The 25,312-nt window shown below is 53.2% G+C and overlaps 7 protein-coding genes across 7 annotated transcripts; 4 read left to right on the top strand and 3 right to left on the bottom strand.

The window, feature by feature from the left end:
* Positions 1-867: 867 nt before the first annotated feature.
* On the top strand, positions 868-3,483 carry B0T23DRAFT_46911 (uncharacterized protein). The gene is made up of 2 exons (XM_062841310.1): positions 868-1,026; positions 1,156-3,483. Exon 2 carries the CDS (start codon positions 1,198-1,200, stop codon positions 3,346-3,348), a length of 2,151 nt encoding a protein of 716 aa, XP_062688310.1. The 5' UTR covers positions 868-1,026; positions 1,156-1,197; the 3' UTR covers positions 3,349-3,483.
* B0T23DRAFT_46831 (glutathione S-transferase) lies at positions 3,484-4,921 on the bottom strand. Its single transcript, XM_062841308.1, has 3 exons — positions 4,750-4,921; positions 4,560-4,691; positions 3,484-4,491 (listed from the first exon to the last, which is right to left on the bottom strand). The coding sequence occupies exons 1-3, from the start codon at positions 4,759-4,761 to the stop codon at positions 3,619-3,621; spliced, it is 1,017 nt and encodes a 338-aa protein (XP_062688309.1). The 5' UTR covers positions 4,762-4,921; the 3' UTR covers positions 3,484-3,618.
* A 469-nt stretch (positions 4,922-5,390) lies between these two features.
* B0T23DRAFT_46817 (Gcd10p family-domain-containing protein) lies at positions 5,391-7,540 on the top strand. Its single transcript, XM_062841307.1, has 2 exons — positions 5,391-5,632; positions 5,713-7,540. The coding sequence occupies exons 1-2, from the start codon at positions 5,544-5,546 to the stop codon at positions 7,481-7,483; spliced, it is 1,860 nt and encodes a 619-aa protein (XP_062688308.1). The 5' UTR covers positions 5,391-5,543; the 3' UTR covers positions 7,484-7,540.
* Positions 7,541-7,840: 300 nt separating this feature from the next.
* Positions 7,841-9,286, bottom strand: B0T23DRAFT_390254 (ARP2/3 complex 21 kDa subunit). Its single transcript, XM_062837865.1, has 3 exons — positions 9,018-9,286; positions 8,391-8,783; positions 7,841-8,256 (listed from the first exon to the last, which is right to left on the bottom strand). The coding sequence occupies exons 1-3, from the start codon at positions 9,021-9,023 to the stop codon at positions 8,077-8,079; spliced, it is 579 nt and encodes a 192-aa protein (XP_062688307.1). The 5' UTR covers positions 9,024-9,286; the 3' UTR covers positions 7,841-8,076.
* A 1,210-nt stretch (positions 9,287-10,496) lies between these two features.
* On the top strand, positions 10,497-13,158 carry B0T23DRAFT_46783 (uncharacterized protein). Its single transcript, XM_062841306.1, has 3 exons — positions 10,497-10,592; positions 10,683-10,897; positions 11,098-13,158. Exons 2-3 carry the CDS (start codon positions 10,884-10,886, stop codon positions 12,860-12,862), a joined length of 1,779 nt encoding a protein of 592 aa, XP_062688306.1. The 5' UTR covers positions 10,497-10,592; positions 10,683-10,883; the 3' UTR covers positions 12,863-13,158.
* A 5,229-nt stretch (positions 13,159-18,387) lies between these two features.
* On the top strand, positions 18,388-20,179 carry B0T23DRAFT_326923 (Alpha/Beta hydrolase protein; the record flags this gene model as incomplete). Its single annotated transcript, XM_062835582.1, has 2 exons — positions 18,388-18,864; positions 18,920-20,179. 2 exons carry the CDS (start codon positions 18,388-18,390, stop codon positions 20,177-20,179), a joined length of 1,737 nt encoding a protein of 578 aa, XP_062688305.1.
* Positions 20,180-20,812: 633 nt separating this feature from the next.
* Positions 20,813-24,011, bottom strand: B0T23DRAFT_367444 (uncharacterized protein). Its single transcript, XM_062836423.1, has 2 exons — positions 21,915-24,011; positions 20,813-21,584 (listed from the first exon to the last, which is right to left on the bottom strand). Exons 1-2 carry the CDS (start codon positions 23,715-23,717, stop codon positions 20,841-20,843), a joined length of 2,547 nt encoding a protein of 848 aa, XP_062688304.1. The 5' UTR covers positions 23,718-24,011; the 3' UTR covers positions 20,813-20,840.
* Positions 24,012-25,312: the final 1,301 nt, after the last annotated feature.

Below are 25,312 nucleotides of genomic sequence, written 5' to 3'. Positions count from 1 at the left end.
GATTGTTAACCGAGCTCAACTTGGACGGGCAAGTGTCAGCACCTGCACAAATCTGTACTCTCCGCATGTCAATCATGGCGCCTGGTTTGTAAGTCTCTGCGTCCCGTTGACAGATGTTATTGATATCTGCTGTCACAACTCGGCAACAGAAAAAACCTACAGGTGCTTGTTGAAGCAATAGAGTGAGTCCTTGCAATTCACTCGCGGGTGTACGACACACCATAATCATGCAAATGAAGACCAGGACTCGCAGGCCTCAAGGCTTCTGGGAGACTTTGGTCGTAGTGCGGCTGAATCATGTCCTTGACATTTGCCAAGTGTCACGGCCTATCATGGCCTGACAACATGCAGAGAGAGGGAGTTGAGAGGGTGGGGGAGTGGTAGGAGTGGTGGGAGTGGAGGAGGTGGAGAGAGGACGGAAATTCCGAATGGGCTGTCGCCGGGCAGCAGCAACCTTTCTTCCAGCCTGATGCCAGGACTTCATTGAACCCAAAACACCTTCCAGCCAACCACTTGTCAAGCCTCGAGAAAACCCCGCCCTAATTGTCAGGTCTGGATGAGGAAGTCTTTGCTGAAAATCTAGAATTGTGAAGGCGGAGTTGAAGTTGTCTGGATGTGGGAACATGAAAGTGGAGAAGACAGGTTCAGGATGAAGAGCGAGACGCCGAATGGAGTCCAGAGAACTCATGGACGAAGAGATGTCGAATGAGACTGGAGGATGAAGAAACTTCAAGGCATGAGGTTTGGCCTGTGTCCCCTCAATGTGACTTCGGTGAAGCACGATGCCGGCCCTTGCCACCTTCATGTTATGGCTTAGTCAGTTTACCTCGAATGCCACATCTTGGTCAACCAGTGCCTTGTCAACTTACATTTTCCAAATTTGAATACTCCGGTTAGGCACATCACCTTCTGAGTTGAAAAGACCTTCGCAGCTCGAAGCTGAGCATATCGGAGCTCTCAGGCTATCATCTGCGATATTCTGCCTGTGGTATCCATTCAATATCGGAACGACCTGTGCACTTCTTTGTAAGTTCAGTTGCTTCTCTCCAGTTATGACAACCGATGGTTTCCAATGTCGGCAAAAGCACCTGATTTTGGGGATACATGGGGATCCAAATGGACCTTTGCTGACTCGGTCAACCCCGAAGAGCACAGCCAGACAGGTTCTAGGGGTGACCTACCTCATCTTTGACCAAGATGTCTGACATTTACACCCCACCTCCACGAACAGCCTACTACCTCGCACAGGCATTCTATATGCCTAGCGACAAAGGAGACCGTTGGGCTATATCATTTTCCGGGAGAAGCTCAGTGCTTGTAGCGTCTGCGCTCTCCGTTGTCGTCACTCTGAGTTTCGCAGCCCTTTGGAAAATAATATGTTTCGTCTCCCTGATGTTCCAGGGCAACGAGTCCAGGAGGAGATTTGTTGGCATGATCATGCTTTGGAACTCGGGCGATGCGATCGCTGCATTCCTTCGACTGGTGACGTATACCGTTCGATGTTATCCACGGACAATCACGAGGCCCAAGACGGAAGAGTCAGCGACTCCCCATAGGGCTACTAAAGAGCTCAAGACGGGAGAGTCAGAGACTCCCAGCGGGGATCTTCCAAACACTAATCAGGAAGGAAAGCGCCCCAAGCAAAGAGGTGACTTCCTGTACGGCTTATCCCTTTGCCTCGTTTGCTTTGCCGTCTGGGGAGGGAGTGTGGCCATGTCGACGGTCGTCTCCTGGCTCGTTTCAATTGGACACGTCGCACCCGTTAACCCAAGCGTCTTGTTTTACCCCGACATCCCTGGTGAAGTTGCTGTTCAGCAGTTGAAGGATTTCGGTCTCCGTGCCCCAGGCATCTTGCGCTCTTTGGGAAGCGTCGAAGCAGCCAAGGTGACGCTACGCACTCGCGTGAGCATTGAGGGCGGAGATGCCGGCCTCATTCCAAACGGAACTGATCTTGGCCATGAGCTCAACTACGATTATAACCTCACCGGAGTCGAGTTAGGTCTCCGGGGTGGCGACGGCCTCTCACTAGGGGTGAAGGGCTTCTGCAGAACTGAGTACGACTGGTACCGTCCTGACATGAGTACCAATGCCAGCGACGTCTACCACCTGTGGAACAACGAGAATCAATCACGGTCCATCCGGTTGTCTGAGGATGCTATTACTCGCGCACCTACCGCCGCCTTTCTGCTCCCCAACGAGTACTTTACAGCGGCCGTGGGGCCACCAGCGGATTCCAACTACTCCTTCGCTATAATAGTGAGTTCCGCGCGGCGGACCAGCGTGACGGAAGGCAGTGATCCTTGGTATACGACAGAGCTGCGTGACCAGCCCGCTGACTTAAGTCACTACAATGCCAAATTTTGGATGAAGCGCGCCAGACCTATCCTCTCTTGCTGGGAGCAGATGAAGTGGTTACACAAGGGAACCGCTCTCGACTCGATTGCCGACCTCAGATACCAGACAGATCGAACCATTCCGGACGTCCTCGTCGCAGTCCTCGAGGCAACATTCTTCGGTGGCCCGATGCTTGTCAGATTAGGAAACGCAAGCGGTGACTCGGCACTCAGGTCTCGAACTACCAGTCCCAACGGGGTGATTGATGCATCCATGTCATCCATTGACACCGACATGGAGCGGTTAGTCCTCGCGAGCTTCGTAGCGACTCGGAACATCTTCAATGACGCAACCATGTTCGGTGGCTCCGAACAAAATTACCCCAATGTCTTCCGGGGCGGCAACGGACAACCCGAGGAAGGATCCGGGCACTTTGTGGTATCCAGCCCGGACATCCAGACCTTTTCGCTCACCGGGATCATCTGTCTGGTGAGCATCCTGGTCTTTCTCACGGCGATTTGGCTCTTGCTCGAGTTGCTGCTTCTTGTACTGAAGGGCCGTCATCATCCCTTTTGGTGCAGATATCATGTGCTTGATGCGGTGCAGTTGTTTCGATGCCTGTACGAGAAAAACGACCCTGATCGTAAATTCACCAAAACCGACCGTCCGACTAGCGAAGACCTGCCGAAGATTCGGCCCTATGGCGGCTGGCGGTGCAATGAAGGGGTACCACAACAGCAAATTTTCCGCGAAGCTAATGGCAAAGACACCATTTTCAACATTGAAGATGATTTTTGCCTGTTGACGCCCTGCAAGGAGAAGTCCTGCATGGGGCATATTCTTAAAGATCTAGCCAGGGAGGTCAATCGGAACAGCGTGATTGAACCCAAGGAACCTGTGAGATCTGATCGGACCACTCCGGACCCTGATACGGCCATGCCTCAGGGTGACTATGAGAAACGACCCGCGCACGACACCATCAACCCCAGTAATTTGTCCAATGGCCACAGTTAGAGGTAACACCTATTGCGCCTCTCTATGCTTGGAGAAGTGGCTGGCAAAAACGGCACAAGGTAACCTTTGAACAGGCGGTTACTTTTAACCTCTATTTTCTCACTTTCCTTGCCCTCTTTTCTCACTCCTTGAAGGCGTTGGATCCTATTTGATGGAGTGTTGTGTAATGAAAAGAGGAAGAATTCATTTCGTTTACCGGCAGACCAACGATCATGGTTTCGCAGTAATGTCTGTAGCAGAGCATCGAAATTCCATTTGTGAAATTTTGCCCTACAACTGATCGATCAACGGTGTCGGCCCCCCAGGGACAATCAAAGGTCCTTGCCCGCCAAAAACCTTCTTGTGCCTTGCAGCGGCGTATGACGGCCCATACACATCCAGGTACGGTGCAGATGTCGAGTGGAACGCGGCATTGGTCTCGCGGCTGTCTTGATCCCAATGCAAGCGGCGGAGCCAGGAGTAAATGCTCGGATAATCATGTCGGATGGATTTGAGGCTGCATAGAAACACTGGGCGGTACGCGACGTCGAACCGAATGATTGTGGTATACAAACGGACGTCAGTTTCTGTGAGGTTGTCCCCAAGAAGGTATTTCCTTGACTTTGTTTCAGGCGAGCCACCATCGCTGGGTGCAGGGGAGGAGAGGAGTTGCTCAACACGATCGAGTCCCTCAAAAAGTGGGTACAGATTCGCGTCGTACGCCTGCTGGGTGGTAGCGAAGCCTGTCTTGTACACTCCGTTGTTGATCAAGTTGTAGACCCAGCTATTCACCTCATCAATAGAAGATTGCAGATGCTTCGGGTACAGTCCGCCACCTGGCCTGTTCACTTCACGTAAGTGTTCCGGCAGGAGGTGGTCAAAGGCGGTAGTAAGCATGCGGATAATCTCGGAACTTTCGTTGTTGACAACGGTATGGGTCCTCTTGTCCCAGAGCATGGGAACTGTGAAAGGACCGGTGAAGGAGGGGTCGGCCTTCTTGTAGAGATCGGGGAGGTACTTGAAGCCGTACAAGGGGTCTGCAGGGAGGGAAGAACCTTCACCGCTGAAGTACCAGCCCTTGGGACCCATGGATGGGTGGAGTTCGTACAGGTCGATAATGTTCTCGAGTCCTTTGAGAATCCGGACAATGGAGGTTCTATGTGCCTGTTACCAAATGTGTAAGTTGACGGCCCACAAGAATAATGATCAAGTGAAAGAGGGACAAAGTTTACCCAAGGACATGTGGGCGAGATGTACAGAGCATACCGTCCCTTTTCTGCTGGAAATTGAGCATTGGGTTCAGGGGAGATAAAATGGCGGAACGCGCTTTCGGTGCGAATGAAAGCTCCGGATCCCTGGTTATCCTGCCGTCCTGAGGTTAGCTGCGAGAGCTTGGAAGGAGAGGTATAGGTCATAAGCAACCTTGGAAGCCATTGTCAGTATGGAGATAATTAGTTAGATGATGGTTTGCAATGCTCGAAGTTCGAAACGCAATCCTCGAAAGTCAAAGTCAAAAGACCAGGTCGATCAAAAAAGAAGACGTGCTGAGCAACAACTGGATGATGAATTCGGGGAAACGACTCGAGCGTCACGATAGTCAATGAAGTGGTGGTGATATAGCGATCAGTTCAGCACCACAGATAAGTCGAGAAGCGTTGGAAGGGCACAGTTGGAGGCAATGGTTCAATTTGTAGGAAGAGCCGAGCCTGGAAAGAAGTGGACGACGCGACTCGGATGGGAGAATTTGTTGTAAAATTATCTTGTCTCTTCTTCAATGACCTGTTTCAGAGGTACTGCACCTCTCCTGTGGGCAGTCGTACGCACCTTCCCATCGACTGTTGATGACAAATTCGGCGTGGACAGCCACAGATGTCGACGTGAAAAGTTGGAATTGTGTGATTAGGTGTTTACTGTGCAGTGTAGATGTTGGATGATTCAGCGGTAATTGTTAGTGCACACCCCCCTGAGCAGTGAGGTTCAAAGTGGGTCCCACCCCCAATCCATCAAGGTTCCCTGAGCGTGGAGTCGTCCCGGTCGAGACCCATTCACGCCTGCAACGGACCCGCAGGACCCCGCAACGCGCTAAGCTCTGGACTTTTCTCGCCGATTTTTTTTTTTTTCTCGGCGGCAATTGAAATTCCTCTTCGGGAATCGCAATTCCACTTTTGCAATCTTGAACCCAGCAACGAACAGGATTGCGAACCAGGCAATTCAAGATGCACCACTCAGTAATCAAGCCCAACAGCTGGGTAGCCCTCAAGCTGCCCTCCGGTGTTACCAGAGTTATCCAGGTCACTCCTAATACGTACGTCAACCAAGGACAACGGCGGCTTCAAAGTAAACAAGACATGGTGAGATGCTGATATGCCTTCATCACACCACCAGATCAATCTCCCTTGGAAAATACGGCACCTTCCCCGCCAACCTAATCCTCGAACGCCCATACTACCTTACCTTTGAGGTCCAAGACAAGCTACCCGAAGAAAGCTTTTCCCGCCTCCGAGTCGTCCCCCCTTCCGAACTTTACGCCGATGTCTTCGCCGAAGAGGACGCCGAATGCGCCAACCCCGCTGCCGGTCCTGGTTCGAACAATGACGCCGTCATTGCCACCGCCGCTGGCGAAGAATTCAGCTTAGTCGATGCTGAGAGCGGCAACGTCATTGCGCGGTCTACCCAAGAAGTTATCGACGAGAACGCCCGCCAGAAGCTGACACAAGCGGAAATCGAGGAGTTGAAGCGCGACGGGACCAACGCCGGCAAGGACGTCATCGCCAAACTTCTCTTGTCGCATGCTGCTCTCGACCAGAAGACGAGTTTCAGTTTGTCCAAGTACAAGCTGTTGAAGACGAAGAAGTATATCAGGAGGTTTCAGGTCCTGCCCATCGACGTTCCTACCTTTTCCAACTGGCAGCTGGAGGAGAGAGATGCTAGCAAGATCTTGGACATTCGGGCCGAGATGATGGGCTTGGTCGGTTGCTGGGGTAACGTTCACTATGGCGGTGCGGATGTCTTCCTGGAGGATCCCAAGGCGACAACAGAACAAGGCGAGGAGGCTCTTGCACCCTTGCAGGAGGACTTGCTGGCTGGAAGGTGGCTAGTTGTCGATGATACCGGTGGTCTATTAGTCGCAGCCATGGCCGAGCGCATGGGAGTTCTCTACAAAGAAGATGACGAGACCGAGGAAGCGGCGGAAGAGGAGGAAACCACAGAAAAGGCAGAGGATGAGACGGAACAAAAACAGGAATCTGACACGACTAGCCAAAAAGACGCGGAAATGGTCGACGAACAACAGCAAGAAACTACATCAGAGACAACAACCCTCGCCCGACACCCCAAGCGCCCGCGCGACAACAAGCCGCGCGACTCCGACTTCGCCGTTCCCTTTTCCCAAACCAACACCATCACCGTCCTTCACGGCGCCAGCCAACCGAACCTTTCATTCCTCAACTACTGGAACTTCGATGTCACCGCCCCACAACACCCGCCGCACCCGCTACTGAACCACCTTCTCACGCTCAGCTGGCTGCAGCTCCTCAAGCCCGAACTCGACACCTCGTACTCGACCCCTCCCCTCACTGCCGATCCCGAGACCTTGAGCACCTGGAAGCCCAGCCGCCGCGGCAACTTCCACCGCAAGCGCAGACGCTACGCCCGCGTTCGCCACATTGTCGACAGCACGCGCGCCGGCAACTTCTCCGGCCTCGTCTGCGCCAGCACCATGGACCCGATCTCGATCCTCAAGCACGCCCTTCCCCTCTTGGCTGGCGGCGCCCCTGTGGCCATCTACTCCCCCTCTCTCGAGCCTCTCGCGACACTAGCCGATTGCTTCAGCGTTGCCAGGAGGACGGCGTGGAACAGCGGACACGTGGCGGAGATCCAGGGCAAGACGGCCGAGGAGCTGGAAAAGTGGGAGGGAAGCGAGCAGTTCCCGCTCAACCCTACGCTATTACTGGGCACAAGCATCCAGACTAGCAGGGCGAGGAGGTGGCAGGTGTTGCCGGGCAGGACGCATCCGTTGATGACGGAGCGCGGTGGTGCGGATGGATATATCTTTACGGGATGGAGGGCGAAACCGGCGGAGGGCAAGATCGCGGCCAAGGGCAAATTCAAGAGGAGGAGGGTGGAGGAGAGCGTTTCGACGCCGGCTTCGGCATGAGTGGATTGGTCGGAAAGAGCTATTTGTGGGAGTTCAAGGATGCCACTTCTCTCCCCCTGCATCGGAAGATCTTTCAAGGAGGATTTTACAGCTGCAATGAGGCAGAGGGAAAGTCAGAAAGGGAAAGACAGATAGAGGCCGGCTTGCAGTAGGTGGACTCGACCAGCCGAGGAGGAGTGGAGGCAACCATGGGTCCAAAGGATTATGCTTTGTCCATCAGAGGCGGGCAAACAATGAGCAAGGGTCTGATAGTAGCAGTCAGGAGAACCAGCAAGACAGATGTGCATAGATCTCGTTTGCGCTTAGATACCATTTGCACGAAATAGAGCTGCAGTAATTCTACTAATCGAACGTTAACTGGAGATACAACCCATGTCGCTCATGATCGGGTTTTAATGTATGTGCAATCGGTCTATGCTTGTTTGAACCCGACCAGCCAAGAACAACAACAACAACAACTGAAAGCCTTGCTCGCTCGCTTCAACATACCCTCACACTCTAGGAAACTTGTGATATTATTTGTGTAGAGTACGTATTATACTTTGGCGCTAAACGACTCCATGCAACGCCATCTGAACCGGGAAGGCATCGCATCAGAGTCCCTTGCCCATGAACTTCCTCTTGGTAAAGCTCAACCACCACTTGCTCGGCTTGTCCTCGGTCTCGTCGTCGTACACGCGCGCCAATAACCTCTGCGCCAGCTCCTGCCGGACCTGCGACAGGTACTGACGGAGGACTTCTGCGTCTTGACGGTCGCGGGGGGGTTCGTACATCTGTTTTGGGTCAAACTTATTAGCCGCCATCCATTTTTTTTCCACCTTACCGCCACGGCCACATTTACTCCCATCCCATTCCCGATATACTATCCCCGCCCACAATACCCTACTAAACGCCCAGAAAAACTCACCTGATTCAAAGGCCACCCAGGATCTCCCGGCAACGCAAAGTTCACATCCAGCGCCGCATTGTTCACCTCCTTCGTCGCCTCCCTGACCCCATAGTGCGGCTTGATGCGGCCCAGACAGTCGCTGATGAACCAGATACCGTAGACCAGCAGGCGGTCGGCGGGGCCCTGGATCTCAAAGTTGCGGAAGAAGGTGTTGGCGCGGAAGAGAGCTAGCGTCTCGTCCAGAATGTCGTATGACTCCGAGTCCGGGTCGGGCGACTCGTTGGCGGCGAGCGGAGGGTCCGGGAAGGGGAGAGGGTAGGTCGGCCCGCGGATCTTGGTGCGAAGCGGGAAGAGAGGGAAGTTGCCGATTAGGCGGGGGGAGGGGTCGGCATTGAAGACGGAGTTGTAGGCCTAGAAAGTGGCATCGTTAGTTTGGTGTTTGGTGATGAGAGTTGGTGCGTGAGGCCAGAGGCGAGGGAATGCAATTGGGCGCAAAGCGGTTCGTGGTGTTGTTGGGTGGTGATGCGATCATGGACGAAGCTTTGTCGGACGATTAAGGGGTAGCTGGCTGGCTGACTGGTATAGCTTGGGGAAGCTATGCGCATAGCGGCTGGGTGTTGGGAGCTTGCGAGCGGGTGCGCTTACCGGCATTGTGACGGTTGGTATCAAGCTCCCTCTATGAAGCTATTACCAGATTAAGCAAAAGGGTGTTCAAGTTGGAGATAGGTAAATCTGGGATGTCGTGTTGACTTGACCGCGTCCGGGTTCTATGGCGCAGCCTTGCGGGGTGATGGGGTCAATTGGACTTAGGTGACTTGGGCTGGCCTTCCTGGACCTGCAGCGTGCCAGCGATGGGCGATGGCGGCTTCTCCTGCGCTGACGTCGAGCTGGCGGTGACGACCGCTGCTTGCACCGTGCCGCTGTGACGGACTATGTGCAGTGAGAGCTGAAGCTGGTCTGTGCGTCACCTTTCTATTTGAATTTGTGGCTCAGCAGTGAGTGGCTGTGTCCGGACTCCGGATGAGGCCTGGTACAGTATGAAGCACTCCCGGTTCCCATCACGTGTAGAGCTACTACCGGAGCCGGCCTCGTCATCGGACAGGCAGCAGCTCGCTTGGCTCCGATAAAGTGGATCTTTGCGGCCTAAAGTGGAACCACCTAGTCCCGAGGTAATCGGAAGGTCTTGCACAATGCATCATCTGTTTAAGGAGAGCGAATGTGAACAAGTAAAAATGCCACTTCATTGGTATACAGAGGAAGTTTAGTGACACAAAGACTCTTCACGTGTCATGTAGTCAGCCACCGCGTTCGATGTCAGCGCCCGTTTTCCATACAGCTTAAGCTGCTGTGTCTCGAAATCCAGACAAAGAGCAAGACTCCATGCTCAAGGTGGTGTTCCAAGGATCCCATCATTACTCATTATGGCGGAATTTTTCAAGGAAGAAGATTGTCCGAGGTTCACGCCGTGGTCGAGTCCAACAACCTGGAAGAGAGCCAACACCTGGATGTTAGTTGGATAGGATGAAGTCCAACACCGTGAACGCCGCGCTGCGCCCACCGCTGCCTGTTCAAACGACAAGGGAGCCCGTCGTCAAGGAGAGAGGAGAAGACTCAGAAAGCAGAAACATTGAAGAGACAAGAGGGAATGCCAAGACAACAAGTCACGGGAGCTCGTGTGCTAGCGCGTCGAAAATGTTGAAATCAGCCAGCAGTCCAGACTTGGCTGGCTGTTGTTGGCGCAATTGTTCATCCGACGCAAATCCGGCCGGAGACTGCCACACACCCGACAGGCACACCACCAGTCGAGAGCGCTACTACGCTGCTTAAAGGGACTGTGATAGTAGTGTACGCACCAACGCGGAATCAAAAGCGCCGTCGTGCGCCGTCCACTGAGAAAGGGTGATGGAGGGGTATTTTGGGTTCTCCAGTCCCCTCACATACATCACTGCGTCACGGTTCTCTCCCTCTCCCGCCTACCCTCCACCTACTGCCTTCTTCAATCTTTTAAAACCAGCCCTCCGCTTCTTCACGCCCAAAGACAAACACAAGAACCCGGACAAACCCCTCCTCCCACTTTTTGAACTAGGAGGCAAACTTTGATCCTAGTGCTTTTTTCCCCCTCTTTACGGTGACTCAGTCGTTACCAGCGCGACTTGTTTTGGATCGCTTTTCTCCATTCCTCAAACCAAAACAAAACATCATTCCAAGCACCATTTTCAGGTGAGTTGCTTCATTGCATGTTTTACCGGTGCTGCGAATTTGGTGTGATTTCACCTGTGTTTTGTGCGTGGGGCTGACTTGGATTAACAGAAAAAAGGGGACCCCAGAAAAAGGGAACGTGCACTGCAGTGGACGCGCGCATCACTCCCTCCACAAAACGCTCTGCCGATCCGCCCTAGCAGAGCTGTCGCATCCACTGCGCTCCGCCCATTGAATAGGTCAACAAAAGAAGACGACGGACCAGGAACACTCTCCCCCCTTCGAGATAGTTCCCGTCCACTTGCTTCTTTCATGACCGCATTTGAGTACGTCCAGGCCCGCTCATTTTGCGACTTCGCTCTCTTGTCTTGTTCCATCATATCATCGTGCAAACACTTGTTATTTTTTTTAAGACGACCATTCGTTCTGGCAATAGCTACATCGCGCCAACGTTACATCCACATTACAACAACCTGGAACTACATAGCTGACGCGCGCCTCCAATCTCGGCTTCTCTTGTCTTCAGGTCCCTCATTTCTAGCAGTGGCACCTTGTTTGGACAACTGCGCGCCATGATAGAGGTAGCCATGTCAGCCTCACGGGACATATCCGGCCCATCGCCGGGCCCTACACAACAACCCCCGGCCTCAGCCTCCGAAGTTCACAGCCCCGCCTTCAGCAGCCAAAGTACCGATGCATCGACGTCATCGCCGCCGCGCCGGAAACGGACCACCCCAAGGAAACGAAAGGTTCCCCGGGTATACCGCCCCGATGAAGGCTCTATATACGACATAATGCACGACAATTCTGGCAAATCACTCTACGTTCTTCCCATTTGCTGGACAGATCTCCATGCCACGCTCCTTGGCGCATCGTTCACCGAGGGTGCCCCTATTGTCACGCCGGTACCGGAATCTATTCATGGGCAATGGCTCGATCCTTCGCTCCTTGCGCGCCAGCTCACCGACCAACTTCACACCCTGATCAGGAACGAACCGTCCATGACACGAGTATTTTGCAAGAACATGGCCATGAAGAACGCAATGGGCATCTTTTTCCCGGATAGGCTAGCAAACCCCAAGATGAACGCCGAGCTTGACATTTACTTTGGCCAGCGCGTCTTCCGGAAGGCGGTGCGCATTCCGTGCCTGTGGAAGACACCCATCGGCAGTTCATTCGCAACAATACCCACGGTCCCGAACGACTCCTTTTACGTACCCAACAGCCCGCAGGAGCCGCAGCCTGAAATACCCCAGCAGACACCCAACATGCCGATTCTAGCCTACTTCAACAAGTCGCAACTTGCTTTGATACGACAAAACCTGTTCAGGATTATTCAAACGCCCTTCAACCCCAATGACGCTGTCGCCGGTCTACAAGCATTGCGCTCGAAACATTTGATACCCGCCGACGTCGATCAGGATCCGTATCTTGTCGCGATGATGGTCTCCATGGCGCAATCGAATTACTACCAGGATGCTTTGTACTCGCAAAAATCCGACTCCCAACAGTCCACGCGCTCCAGCAACGGCAAACTCTTCGAGCTTACAGAACCAAAGTTCGAGGATACCAAGGTTGCAATCATTGCCCACGACGAGGGCATCGAGAACAACCCCCGGTTTCTTGTCTACACGGCGACGGTGACGGCAGATTACATGGAGCGGTGGCTGTACCCGCTCAAGGTACCCCAGTCGTCCAAGAAAGCGAAGAAGCGGATCAGTCTTGACATAACCATGACGCCCGTCCCCTTCTGGCCCATTCTCGGTTTGAAAGAGCGCCTAGCTAGGGCGCTGGGTAAGGACATTGTCGGTCCGGACGTGTATTCCGACCTCTATCCCGATCACATCGGCTTCTGGGACCTTCTCGTGGAGCCACGCAAAGACGCCACCAACAACAGCACACCACCGAGGAACGAATCCAACTCGAGGAAACGACGTGCTGATAGGCAAGGAGGAAGGGAGTCGCAAAGTAGTCCGAGCGATCAGAGTCAAAGTCAAAGTCAGAGTCAACGACACAGTCAGGGCAGTCAGGGTTACAACAGCCAGGGAAGTGCCACGAGCTCCCAGAGCCAGAGCAGGGGGGATAGTGAGAGTGATAGCCAACGGGAACCCTTGTCCGAGGTTTATAACAGCAGCTTCGAGGAGGAGGCGCCCGAGAGCGACGCCACTACGAGCCCTACGAGATCTGAGGCGGATCGAGCAGACCGAGCAGATCGTGATCGGCCCGTACTAAGTCCGAATACTAAGAGGAGGAGGACGGCGAGGTCTATCAGTGCTGTGGAGGTCCGTTAGTTGCTGACTCACAGTCGGTCGATCGACCGATGGTTCGTGAGGTGAGATCATGATCATGAGGCTCCTTTCTTCTCTACGCTATCTACGCACACATTGTATTTGTTATGAGTCATGTTCTATTGTTGTATGTTTGTCGTGTTATCTCCATGTCACTGGAAGTGCATGGGTTTCAAGAAAGGCTAAACGGGATGCGCGGGATGGAAGGCATAGAAAGAGGAGGGAACCACGAACGGGCATGCTTTGCGTTACGAGGATGGCGTCTCAGATGGGAAGCTTGGGAAACATGGAAACGATACCCCCTTTGCAAATCCAACTTGTGGCTCGTTCGATCAATTCGACCATGGTATATCAAAGTTGGTGTTCAGAGCACTGGTGTGCCGCCGATTGTAGTAAGTACTGGTGTCAATGGTTCTGCTAGTTATCTGTTTGATTGCTGTAAAGATATAAGATGATGGGTATGGCGTTTATGTAAGAACACAAGTACTTTTTGTTTTGGATGAAAGAAGACTCCTCGCCCCTCAGGGCCATGTAATTGTTCATCTTCGAGCGTTTGTCAGCAGTCAATGTTGCATCGAGTTTGTCGGATAATCCATGGACACAACAAACAATGGCGGAGTGTCCATTGTAGCTAGCAAATCGTTCTCATACGGGACGCAACAAATGCCCGCATTCAGAGATCCAGGCTCGAGAGTTTTCGATCTCATTCAGCCATGTCCTCGTCGGTTTTATTCACGATATCTGTGATTGTCACCAAATCCTTCAAAGAGGAAATGTCGGTCAACCCCACCAATAACTCACCAACCGAAAACACATCTAATCACTGCCGTTTTCGTGTCCGCCCTGATCACGACTGCTGTCACTGGCCAGTCTGATGAGCTCCTCTTATGTGAGCCTACCACGAATTCCAGATAAGGGGCAGGTACTTTTGACTGTCACAACTGTCAAATCCATGTGTCTGTGTTGGTGTTACCTGCAGGGCTAGGAAGGTGAGACCCAAAGATGTGCGAGTGGATGCAGTGGTGGTGGCGCCTCTCTTTTCTTGTCTGTTCCGTCATTCTGCCCCATGCTATTTATTCGCTCGCTCCTTCCTTTTGCACTCGGACTGTCATCGACTCAGATCCTGAGGACAGATGCGAGTGTTTGGCAACTACTCGTCATGACTTGTGCTGATATTGGATGGGAACGTGACTCGGATGATTCATGAGTGTCGTGTGGTTTGTGCCTTCCGCTGTGAAGATTTGCGTTAACATCAATGGGCTGACCGGTTTTTGCCTAAGTCGTCTCAAACATTTGAGGGGTGGCAGCTTCCATTTGGGAGGTGTGTCCAGATTGGTCACTTTGCGTTTTGTGCTTGTAGTGCTCTCTCTCGATTCTCGAGTATCGAGAGAATATTCCCAAATTAAAGGATTGACACCTACAGCATCATCACTCTTGGGTACCTACATATCATTTTGCTACCTACCCATGTATAAAAGCTTCAACGAGCTTCGAACCCTATACACATAATCTACTGCTCATCATATCAAAACTCAAGCGATACTACCTCTCCCTAACGAACCACTACCATTGCCTTGACTTGCTTTCGCTCAAGTTATTCACCAATCTTCAACTACACCCCAGATCATCAAGAATCACGGCCCGCTGGCAATCATGGGTCTAGAGGACTTTGTCGAGAAAGTCGTCGACGCTGTTGACGGGCAGGAGTACGTTCACTCTCACGTGCATTCTTCTCCTTCAGCCATATCATATCCCTTTGAAGTTTCGTTTGCCAAAGGCGGCAAGACAGACCTGGATTTCAAGTCCAGAAACCTTGTTTGGTCCCTTCCCGAGTCGTCCAAAGGCAGCCAAGGCATGTGACTAACCTCTCCCCTCTCCTTCTTCAGTGCTTCCGAGCAAGTAGCAGCCGATGAGACGGGTGATGACGCTAAGGAGGATGCCGTTGTTGACAGTAGTGAGTTCAACGATGATATCTATCTTTCCCCAGTAGGCCTGGGTTTGTTCTAACAAGCAACCCCCCCCCCTCTTCGAGTCGTCGATGAAGTAGCCGAGAAGGAAGACATTCCGGCGGCTCTCCTTCCTGAGATCAATGATGCCGTTAACGATGAGTTCAACAAGCTCTGAGATCGACTAGAATGGGGGTGTTTAGGCGACATGGTGAGAAGTGGTGCGTGTGAAAGGAGTATTTTGCGGGGAGGCTCTTAAGCCCAGTTTATGTGCCGCTATTGAGCATAGAAACATTATCACATCCTTGGTCTTGATACCTGGAAGGCTTGCAAACCATTGGCAAGTAATTGCCTCGGATCGTCAGGAACAGGAGACACTCCCCCTTCTTTGAAGAATGCGGGCCGGCGTGCTGATGTGGGTGTGACGATCCAGTCCCACCACTTCCAGAAGTTCAGCAGAGCTACAAACAGAGACGGGACGATCGACTGGTGGAACATGGTAGTGTAGACTGTGTATGGTGAGTCGCGGGTACGCAGCTCGCGAAATTTTAGACTCGGTGAGCTACGCTGTAAGAGTCGACAGAAATCATGAATGAGACTGGCAGACTGTTCCACATCCGCTCCCCGGCCGTGGTGCGTAACACATGATCTTGACCGGCGGAAATGGAAGTAGCGCTGGTGTACTGTGAGGAGGACATAGGTTGGCTAACCTTTTTGTTCCGTGCTTCAGTTCCCCCCCTCCCGTTCGAGTGTTCTGTTGTACCTAATATTCACCGAGCAATCGATACCTCCAGGTGAGTTTGCGACTTCGACGCAGATTATTGAGAGCCTCGCAAAGAACCAACCCCCCGAACGAAGCGAACCAAACCCATACCAATATTTAATTCGGTAATGGGGAGAATTTCAAGGCTTCCTACATGTTGCCTTTTCAGTGGACTTTGCAGTTTGGAATTTGAACTGGGAGGGCTCGGAAGGGAAATGTTGGCAGATGTCAGATTGTGAGAGATCGTAATTGGATACCCCCGCAGTTCACGTCAGACTTCCGCTGCTAGTAGGTTGTGGGTTGCTGATCTTGAGGCCAAGAAGAAGTTGGGGTAAACACTCCGCAATTTTCACCGAACATCATCACAAACACGAGGGGGGTGGGTGTGGTGGTTGGCTTGGTTTACCGCCGTAGCCGTTTGCCGTTGACGTGACCTGTAGTTGTCAGACCCCGTATTTCACTCCGATTGTGCCATGCGAGATGGATGATGGAGGTGTGTGGAGGCGGGGAGATGTGAGGTCGAGGTCGTCGGCGCGTGTATCCGAACGTGACGAGTCTCGCAGTTGAAGTTTGTAGGGTTCTTTGGATGACTAACAGCAACAACCTAACCCCTCTTAGGAGATCAGCAGTCTGGAATTGGCATTTGTGATGTTCTATCACATGAAGGAAATCTTTCACATCGGGAGGATTCTGCCAAGGCCGAGAGTTTAGGCAGTTTTCCTTCAAGTCGCAAACAACTCACGATGCTACAGTCGTGACAATGCCCAAGGACAAACACCAACTTGACCTGAAATTTCATTTTTATTTTGTGAGAGAAAGACGTTGAGATGGTATCACAGGGGCATTTGCAAAGCTCATGTTGCAACAGTCTTGTAGCGGATATCAATAGATTGGATAATTGCATCCAGCTTGGCCGCTGCTAAGATTGACGCCGTCGTGTTCGGAATGGAGATGTCGGACGATATCAAAACACAATGGCAGGCAGTTGCACCGCACGATGCGGACTCGGTGACGGCGCCGAGACCGAAATGAAATTTTTCGTTTGTGAGGTTCCTCAGTTCCGACCTTTGTTCAAAGCCTTTAACGTAGCTGGCCTTTCCAAATTTGCTTGGGCACCTAGCGATGAAGAAAAGAGCGACGAAAGAAAAAGAGAGGAAAGATGGAAAGCTCAGCCGCTGCGCTAACACCAGCATGGAAGGAACCCCGGCACTGCCCCTGCCCGGCTTCAAATGCCGCTACACTGCAGAGTTCCTGCCTCCCTTCCGCCTTGGGCGAATAGCACACAGGCGCCGGTTCTCATATCAGCCAAACCCTGTGCTCCACATGATGCCCCAACCCACCTGCCCCGGCGGTGATCCACTCTTCACTTTCCCTCTTTCATCCATTTCGTCTTTTGCTTTTCGGTACAGTAGGTAGTTCTCCTTCCATTTTCGACTTCGACTTTTCATTATTCCTCTCTCATACAGTGTCACATTGATCCCTTCAGCCCCCTTCGTATTTCAGCCTGTCGAAACGAAGCTTACATGGCTTCCGCACGTTCCCGAGCGGCAACGCCGTCCAGCTCATGTCAAGTATGTCTTACTGATATCAGTCCACGACATGACAAGAAACACCGGCAAATGTATTGGAGATAGCTTCATTCCAACCGATTTCAGCGCAAATCTCACCGCAAGGACTGCCCCCGATGCCCTCTAATTACTGTTTCCAAAGCCTCGCTGTGCCTCCTGTGCCTCGTGAGCTCCGGCGAAGCTACTCCAACTCTTTGCCAGGTACCCCTCACCCTGGATCGGAAGTTGGAAAAGCTCACATCCAACCATAGCCAAACCGCGGACACCACGAAACGCCCAACTACCGATAGCGCCTTTTTATCGACGACTATCCTTGCCTACACGAGACCGAGGCTTTTCATCTAGCGCCAAGGACAGGGACACCACCAGGCACAACAGGCACACCAGGCACAACTCGGGAACTGGTCGCACATCTTTCACATGCTATGGATATGCTCTTCCAAAGCGCTGGTCACCATCTCGCACTCGAATTGTTTTGTTTGTTGGTGTTGGGCACCCAAACTCGCAAAATGTCCTCCGACGTTCCATCTTGCCCAGCAAGATCTATGCTACCATGATTAGCGAGCACAAATGTCACCAATCGACGTGTTGTTTTCTAGGATTCCCCGTGGGGAAGTGGAGTCCTCGTAACATGGGTTCACTATGGTTACCGTCGTCGCCGTCGTCGTTGTCGCCGTCGTATTGTAGCAGTCACACTGCCTTGTCCGCCGCCCACAAACAAACTAATCGGCCATCCAAGATAACAAATATCCTGCATGCCCGGTGGTAACCTGGACGGTAGTTGAGGTGGGAAGTCCTGGGGAAATGCTCCCCTAACCTTCGGCCACTTGCCCGTCTCGTCCATATCTCCATGTTGGCACATGGTCACCTGGCCCTGCTTGCAACCACGAAAGAGCCTCCCTCCACCCTGCTGCTCCGGTCAGCAACCCAACACCACAACCACCGAAATGCGGGGTGGAAGACACAAGCAAAGCTCTCTCGTTCTGGGCTGGCTTGCAAGTCCCTTGCCCATCCGTTGTCCAACTGAACTGACGAGGGTCAAGGGACTAAGAGTTTTGTGAGATGGATCCACGAAGCATGTGCGTGGGTTAGCCTATGGATGGGACGGCTAGGGATCGATCATCGACTGTCAATATTGGTATTAAACCACCACCATCCCGCCGCTGTCGAGATGTGATCAAAAGAGAAGAGACGACAAGGACTGTTCCCTCTCCCTCCCCTTCCTCATCCACTCCGGGTCACATCGTCACCATGAAGGGCTTTCCCAACGCTCTCCTTGCCACCTCGCTGGCCCTCCTCGGCCGGGTCTCTGCTGCCCCAGCTGAGCCCCCTACCCAGGTGTTGGACAAGCGGGCCGCCCCGACTGTCACCATTTCCACCGGTACGATTGTGGGTGCTAACGGCATCCTCACTGAGGCCTTCAACGGAATTCCCTACGCACTTCCTCCCACCGGCAATCTGCGCCTCAAGCCTCCCGTGAGACTTAAGTCGTCTCTGGGTGTCTTTGATGCGTCTGGCATCGGCCCTGCTTGCCCCCAGTTCCTTGCCGACACCTCGTCGAACGAGTTTCTGCCTCAGGTTATCGATAAGATCGTTAACACGCAGCTCTTCAAGACCATACTCAACGTCAAGGAGGACTGCTTGACCATCTCGGTCACTCGTCCCAAGGGCACCAAGGCTGGTGATAAGCTCCCCGTCCTTTTCTGGATCTTTGGTGGTGGTTTCGAAGTGAGCAATCCAGCTTATATACGCGATGTAATGAACAAAGGCTGAAACTTCACAGCTCGGATCGGCCTCCATGTACGATGGCGCTCCCCTAGTCACCAATGCTATCAACATGGGTAAGCCGTACGTCTACGTTGCCGTCAACTACCGTGTCGGTGGTTTTGGTTTCATGCCCGGAAAGGAGATCCTTAAGGACGGCTCCTCCAACTTGGGCCACCTCGACCAGCGCATGGGCCTCCAGTGGGTTGCCGACAACATTGCTGCCTTCGGCGGTGACCCGGACAAGGTCACTATCTGGGGCGAGTCCGCCGGTGCCATGTCCGTTTTTAACCAGATGTCCCTCTACGATGGTGACAACACGTACAACGGAAAGCCCCTTTTCCGTGGCGCTATCATGAACTCTGGTTCCATCGTCCCCGCCGGCCCCGTCGACTGCCCCAAGGGCCAGAAAGTCTACGACACCGTCGTCAAGAACGCCGGCTGCTCTGGTGCTGCTGACACCCTTGCTTGCCTGCGCGCTCTTCCCTACGAGACTTTTCTCAAAGCCGCTAACTCCGTGCCTGGGATTCTGTCGTACAACTCCGTTGCTCTTTCTTACCTCCCGCGTCCCGATGGGAAGGTTTTGACTCAGAGCTCCGATAAGCTCATGCTTGCTAAGAAGTACGCCGCCGTCCCCATGATCATCGGCGATCAAGAGGACGAGGGCACTCTCTTCTCCCTCTTCCAGAGCAACATCACCACCACCAGCAAGCTGGTCAGCTACCTCAACGATATCTTCTTCAACGACGCCACCGAGTCGCAGATTAAGTCTCTCGTCTCGACCTACAGTACCCTTATCTCCGCCGGCTCGCCCTTTGGCACCGGCCTCTTCAACGAGATTTACCCCGGCTTCAAGCGCCTGGCCGCCATCCTCGGCGATCTCATCTTCACCCTAAGCCGCCGCATCTTTCTCGACGCCGCCACCACTCTCAACCCCTCGGTGCCCGCCTGGTCGTATCTTGCGTCTTACAACTTTGGCACCCCCATCCTCGGAACCTTTCACGCCTCCGATATCCTGCAGGTGTTCTACGGCATCCTGCCCAACTACGCCAGCAAAAGCATCCAGTCTTACTACGCCAACTTTGTCTACAACCTTGACCCCAACGACGCCTCCGGTGGCACTTCCTCTAAGAGCAAGGTCGGCCAGGATTGGCCGCAATGGCAGAAGGAGAGAAAGCTGGTCCAGTTCTTTGCGGACTATGCCGGATATCTAACGGATGATTTCCGCTCTGACTCGTATAACTGGATTAAGGCTAATATTGATGCTCTTCACATCTAAGGGGATGAAATGACGGAGTGTCTAGGACACTGTCAAAGGATTGAAGCTGCAGTGTGGAGGTTGAAATGATTGAAGATGATACGGCATTCCAATCAAAGGCAAGGACGTTTTTTGGTGCATGTTCCTGAGCCGTGATGTCCTGCAGCGGTTATGAGTCTGGATGATGGTTCATGCACGGGGCAATGATGGAAGGATGCATCGGGGTACTGAGGAATCGAGTTATCATCTGGAGGATTGGGATGGATAAGGATGGGACAGTCAGGCGTCATCTAGCATCGGGTTTTGAATGCATTTGAAGTTTTTGCATCATCATCGTTTTGCTATTCTCGCCTGCTTTGGTTCGTGAAGCGCAAGTACAGGTAGGTCACATCGAGACTGGTGTCACCTCCCTTTTCGCGGTGTTCCTCTGCTCCACTCGACGAGGCGTCATTGCTCGGATGTAAGCTCGAGTGCATGTGTATGTTCAGTCGCTTGTGAGCTATCTCTTTCCTTCGAGTATGACTTGGTCACTCCAATCCAATCTTCTCAAATCTTCAGTTGTGTCCGAGGTGGTAAACCTCATAACAGAGTTTCTTGTTGTAATTCCGTTGTTAAAGCGTTCATCCTGCACCTCTGCCGCATTTGTATCTGTATGTTGTATTTGTATTTGTATCTGCATGTTTTACGAATTTTGTATCTGAGACACAAAGGACTTGAACACCTTGACCATCGCCGGATCAGGCGGCTCAATTCCGGCGTGCGTTACGGGTAGTGATGATGGCTTTGATGATGATGATGATAATGATGATGATGCCCCCGGCGCCGTTCTTTTCCCTTGAACTTCAAATGCCTCTCCTCTTGCCACTGTCTCTGCCCCTGCCCCTGCCCCTGCCCCTGCAGTTTCCTCCCCGGCCGCCGCCGTACCATGACTTGCGCGCGACGTGCCAATAACCCATCGACTTTGGAGTTCTTTTTGACGTTGTTTGTGATAACTTGGGCTTTTCCTTTGCCTTTGACTCGCTGGATTCTCCCTTTGACTTTGCGTCTGGCTTTCCTCCCCCCGACCTTGACTTTGACTCGGACCCTGCTGAGTTGGATTTGGGCTCGGACTTTGACTTGCACGTGCTGATGGTTCGTAATCGTTGTCGGTGTCCGTGCCGTCTTCTCCTCCTTCGTGATCTCTTTTCCGTTTTCGTTGGCGATCTCGTCCGCGATTCCGCTCCGTGTCACTTAATACCGATGGTGATCTTGCCCTGTTGGTACTGCCATTCCTGTTTGCTGACGGAGTGTTGTGGGTGTCATGGTTGGCGTCGGCGTCTCTCGCGGCCCCTGACTCTGGTGTTGAAATCTGGGACGGAGATAGACTTGAGCCAATCTCGATTGTGTAATTGGAGCCGCAGCCTCTTGTGGTTTGTAAAATGTGTCTCTGTTTCGGTTGTTAGCGGGTGCCTCAATTCGTTCTTTCCTCTTTTTTATGCTTCTCGCCCCTCTGTCCCTCCCACCCTTCCGTTTTTTGTTTTTTTTTCCTTTTTTGGTTTCCGAATTTCTCCTTGATACTTTCCTGTTACCCTTGCCTCTTTGCTTTCCCGCTCTCACTTCCTCGACTGCTGGAACCACTCACACCGCCAATCAGATATTTCTCCTGTCATACCTTGCTTCTCCCGAATTGACCCTCCAACACGATCTTCCACAGTCATTCCCTGCTTTCCCTTCCAACTCATTCAAAAGAAAGCAGAAAAAAAGAACTCAAACTAACCTTAAGCGCATCCTGCCTCCCAAACCTCTTCCCACAGCTCTCACAAGCAAACGGCTTTTCTGGGAAATGCACCAACATGTGCCTCTTCAAATCATGACTGCGAGCAAAACTTAGCGGGCAATTCGAGACGTCACACCGGTAGGGGCGATGCTCGCTCGACACCCCTGGTCCGCCATAGCTTGCGCTTTGGCCATGTTGCGGTCCGTATTGGTGGGCCGGATTCTGGCCTGGTGCCGGGACTTGCGCTGGATGGCCTTGGGCGTGTTGTTGTGCCGGTGGTGGTCTGTACATCTGGTTTTGCTGGGCTTGGGCTTGAGCTTGGGCTTGGACGTAGGCTTGGGCTCTGTTGAGGACTGCGGACTGGGAGTAACGTGGTCCGTAGATCTCCTTGTATCGGGCTGCCGCTTCGGCTTCAGCTTGGGCTTGGAGATGAGGTGGTAATGGAGCTGATGGTGGGAGTTGTTGGAGTTGCCTTGGCCGTGGTGGGGGTTCTTGGTAGATGATCTTGGTTGGTTGTCCTTGGCGTTGCTGTTGTTGATTCCGTTGCTGTTGCTGCTGTTGCTGCTGTCCCTCTCCTCCACTTCTGCCTTGAACCAACGCGTACCATTGCACCCCGTTTCGTTTGGACGATTTCGAGTTAGTTGCCTTTCCCGTCTGTATCTGGAACAGCGGTTTGGAAGAAGGCGGGTAGAACTTTGGCTTAGGCGGTTCTTTCGGGTCCTTGCCTGGCGAGCGGTAGAAACCAAACGGGGCGTCAGATCCGGGAACTTGTCCTGATGATGAGATGAATAGCGGCGGCGGCGGCGGCGGTGGTGGTGGCGGTGCCTGGTGATAGACGGGTGGCGGACGATGATTGGGATGGGCTTGACTGTATTGTGATCTGTAAATCTGCTTGTATTGGGCTTCGGCTTGAGCTTCGGGGGTGGCATGGACTTGGAGATCAGAAGCTAGTGGTGCTGATGGGGGATGATGAGCGGGATGAGGATGGGGACCGGGATGAGGTTGAGGAGCAGGATAGGGCTGAGGCGCGGGATAGGCCTGAGGTGGAGGGTAGACCCGGATCGGAGGGTTTGGGTAGGGATGAGGAGCGGAGGTGAGGATGTAAAGCCCAGTGCCGGGCGGTGGCCCGCCTGGTGTCGGAGGGAATGAGAAGCCATGTGGTGGTACTACGTCGCTCGGAGCACCGGTAGAAGGAGGCGGTGGTGGTGGATGTGGGTGCGAATGGTGTGGGTGGGACGGGCCGGGCCCGGGCTGATCGCCGTGATGTGGGGCTGGTGGGATTAGGGAGGAGAGGGGAGGTAGCTGCTTGGCATTAGAGTTGGCGTCGACGGCCTCGGACGAATCTGGGCGCGGCGATGGCGATTGCAACTGTTCATGTTGCTGTTGTTGTTGTTGTTGTTCTTCTTTTGGTTCGTGACCGGATGTTGGGTCTGAAGAAGGACCAAGATCGGGACCGGGACTGCTTGTGGAGTTTGGACTCGGCGATGAATCGGTTGTGACCCAATCCGAAGAGTTGGAAACCTCGGAGCCGGGACTTCCCGCAGAGATTGGATCTGGTGGAGGACCGGTTGTGGCAGCGGCCGGACTGACAGGAGCCGGAGAGGGTGACGGCGGCACACCGCTCGCGGCGGCTACGGGCGTGGTTACGCCATTTGTTGACGACGAGACGGTGTCTGCCGGCGGTGCCTCTGATGGCGACACGATCGGAGACGGAGGACGTGTGTCATTTGATGGAATGCTATGAGCGCCCTCGTCTTGAGGCTCCGAAGACTTGGGCGACGATTCTGCGTCTGGTTCACTCATGATGAGGGCGCGCGCGCTCAAGTTGCAGTGAAATTTTCTTATGAGAGGGCGTCTGCGAGTTTTGTGACTGCCCTGACTGCGTGATGCAGTGAGCGCGAGTTAGCGCACTATCGCAACCGAGCACGCTGCGACACAGTGTCTACAGCGTTCTGCTGTTAGCCGGGTATCTGGCCACCCCCAGCGAGGTGCATGGCGGACAGACCGCTATGACGTTCGAGACTGCAAATACGAAATTGAAGCAAACCCGCGATGAAGATGACATCCCACAGAGCTGGAGACCGTTTGCAATCTTTCCTTCTGCAGCCGCAGCTAGCAGCTGAACTCGGCCCTGTCATGACCTGGACCACTGACAATCACCGGACCGTTCCACTCTCACCGTGACGGTCCTAGCGGCCGGCGACCGAAACCGGGCAACCGTAGCCAACCGGAATTCCACCCTCAAGATTGGCGGCGGACAGGGGGCTGTGGCTGAATCTTTAGCATCTGATTGGCGTCGACAAACCCCCAGGATACCCCCACTCCAAACGCCAAAAGCAACGTCAACAACGTCAATTTCTCGACGACGACGACATTGGCCTAACGATACGCGCCATGATACCTCGACGATAGAAAAGAGACTTCAACGGCTTGAACCTCATAGCCGTCGCTCCGTACATGGTTGTCAGTCATCCGCGGACCTATCGGTATCGGGCCCCAGAAGACGTTCGTTCCAGGGCTGTACGGCATAACGCAGCATGAGGCTCGATGGCTCCGTGTCACTGGTGATCATGTCCATGACTTCATGTACATGCCCTCAAGCTGTTATACACGAAGTAATGCTTGCTAGTGGAGAGGCTCCGATCACTCGTTGCTTTTCAAAGCACTCAAGTGGCTACATGGCAGGCAATCGTTTCTTGTTTACTTCACGCTGTTTGATAAGGAGTTACAGACGAAACAAGTACTAAAGACACAATCCAGAGTCACCGCACCCTGCGCGAGCCAGCTGTTGGGAGGCTGTAAGGTATAAGATGGCACAGAATGCCAACTATCTCCCATCATACATCCATGCATGCTACCCCTCATCTCTATCAGGGATCGCGGGCCACAAGCTACCTCGGGAGTCACAAAAGCCCACCATGAGACGGCACCACCAAGGATCCTGAGGGGCGAAGCTTCAAATCTTGAACTGCGAGATCTTCTGCGTCTAAATCCGCTAACACTCCGTGATGACGCTCTGGAATGCTTGGTGCTTGGATGGCAGTGCTCCAACAAAATCTTCACCCCAAGATGTCCTGCCATCTTGCCGCACCGGCACCTCGGGGTGTGCGGATCTACATGTGCGCCAAGAAGCTGCTCGATCAAGACAGCAGCTTGGGTACCGCAATGTCGCGGGCCGTTCGATGTGAGAGACCAGCCTAGTCAGACATATGTAGGTATGTTTGAATATGTACAGTGGGGGAGATGTTCTCCCCGTGCCCTGTTTTTCTCCCTGTTTTTCAAGGCCCCTGGAGGGTGAGAACACAGAATCACCGTCTTGTACACGATTTTGTGGTGGGCATACATGTTGCAGTATGCTGGCGTATTTGTGCTAACCTGTACTGATTAGGCTCGTTCCC

The sequence above is a fragment of the Neurospora hispaniola genome (assembly GCF_033458365.1).
Source record: "Neurospora hispaniola strain FGSC 10403 chromosome Unknown B0T23scaffold_10, whole genome shotgun sequence".
NCBI lineage: Eukaryota > Fungi > Ascomycota > Sordariomycetes > Sordariales > Sordariaceae > Neurospora > Neurospora hispaniola.
Note: the sequence above shows the minus strand (reverse complement) of the source record. Positions and strands in the feature narration are given on the sequence as shown.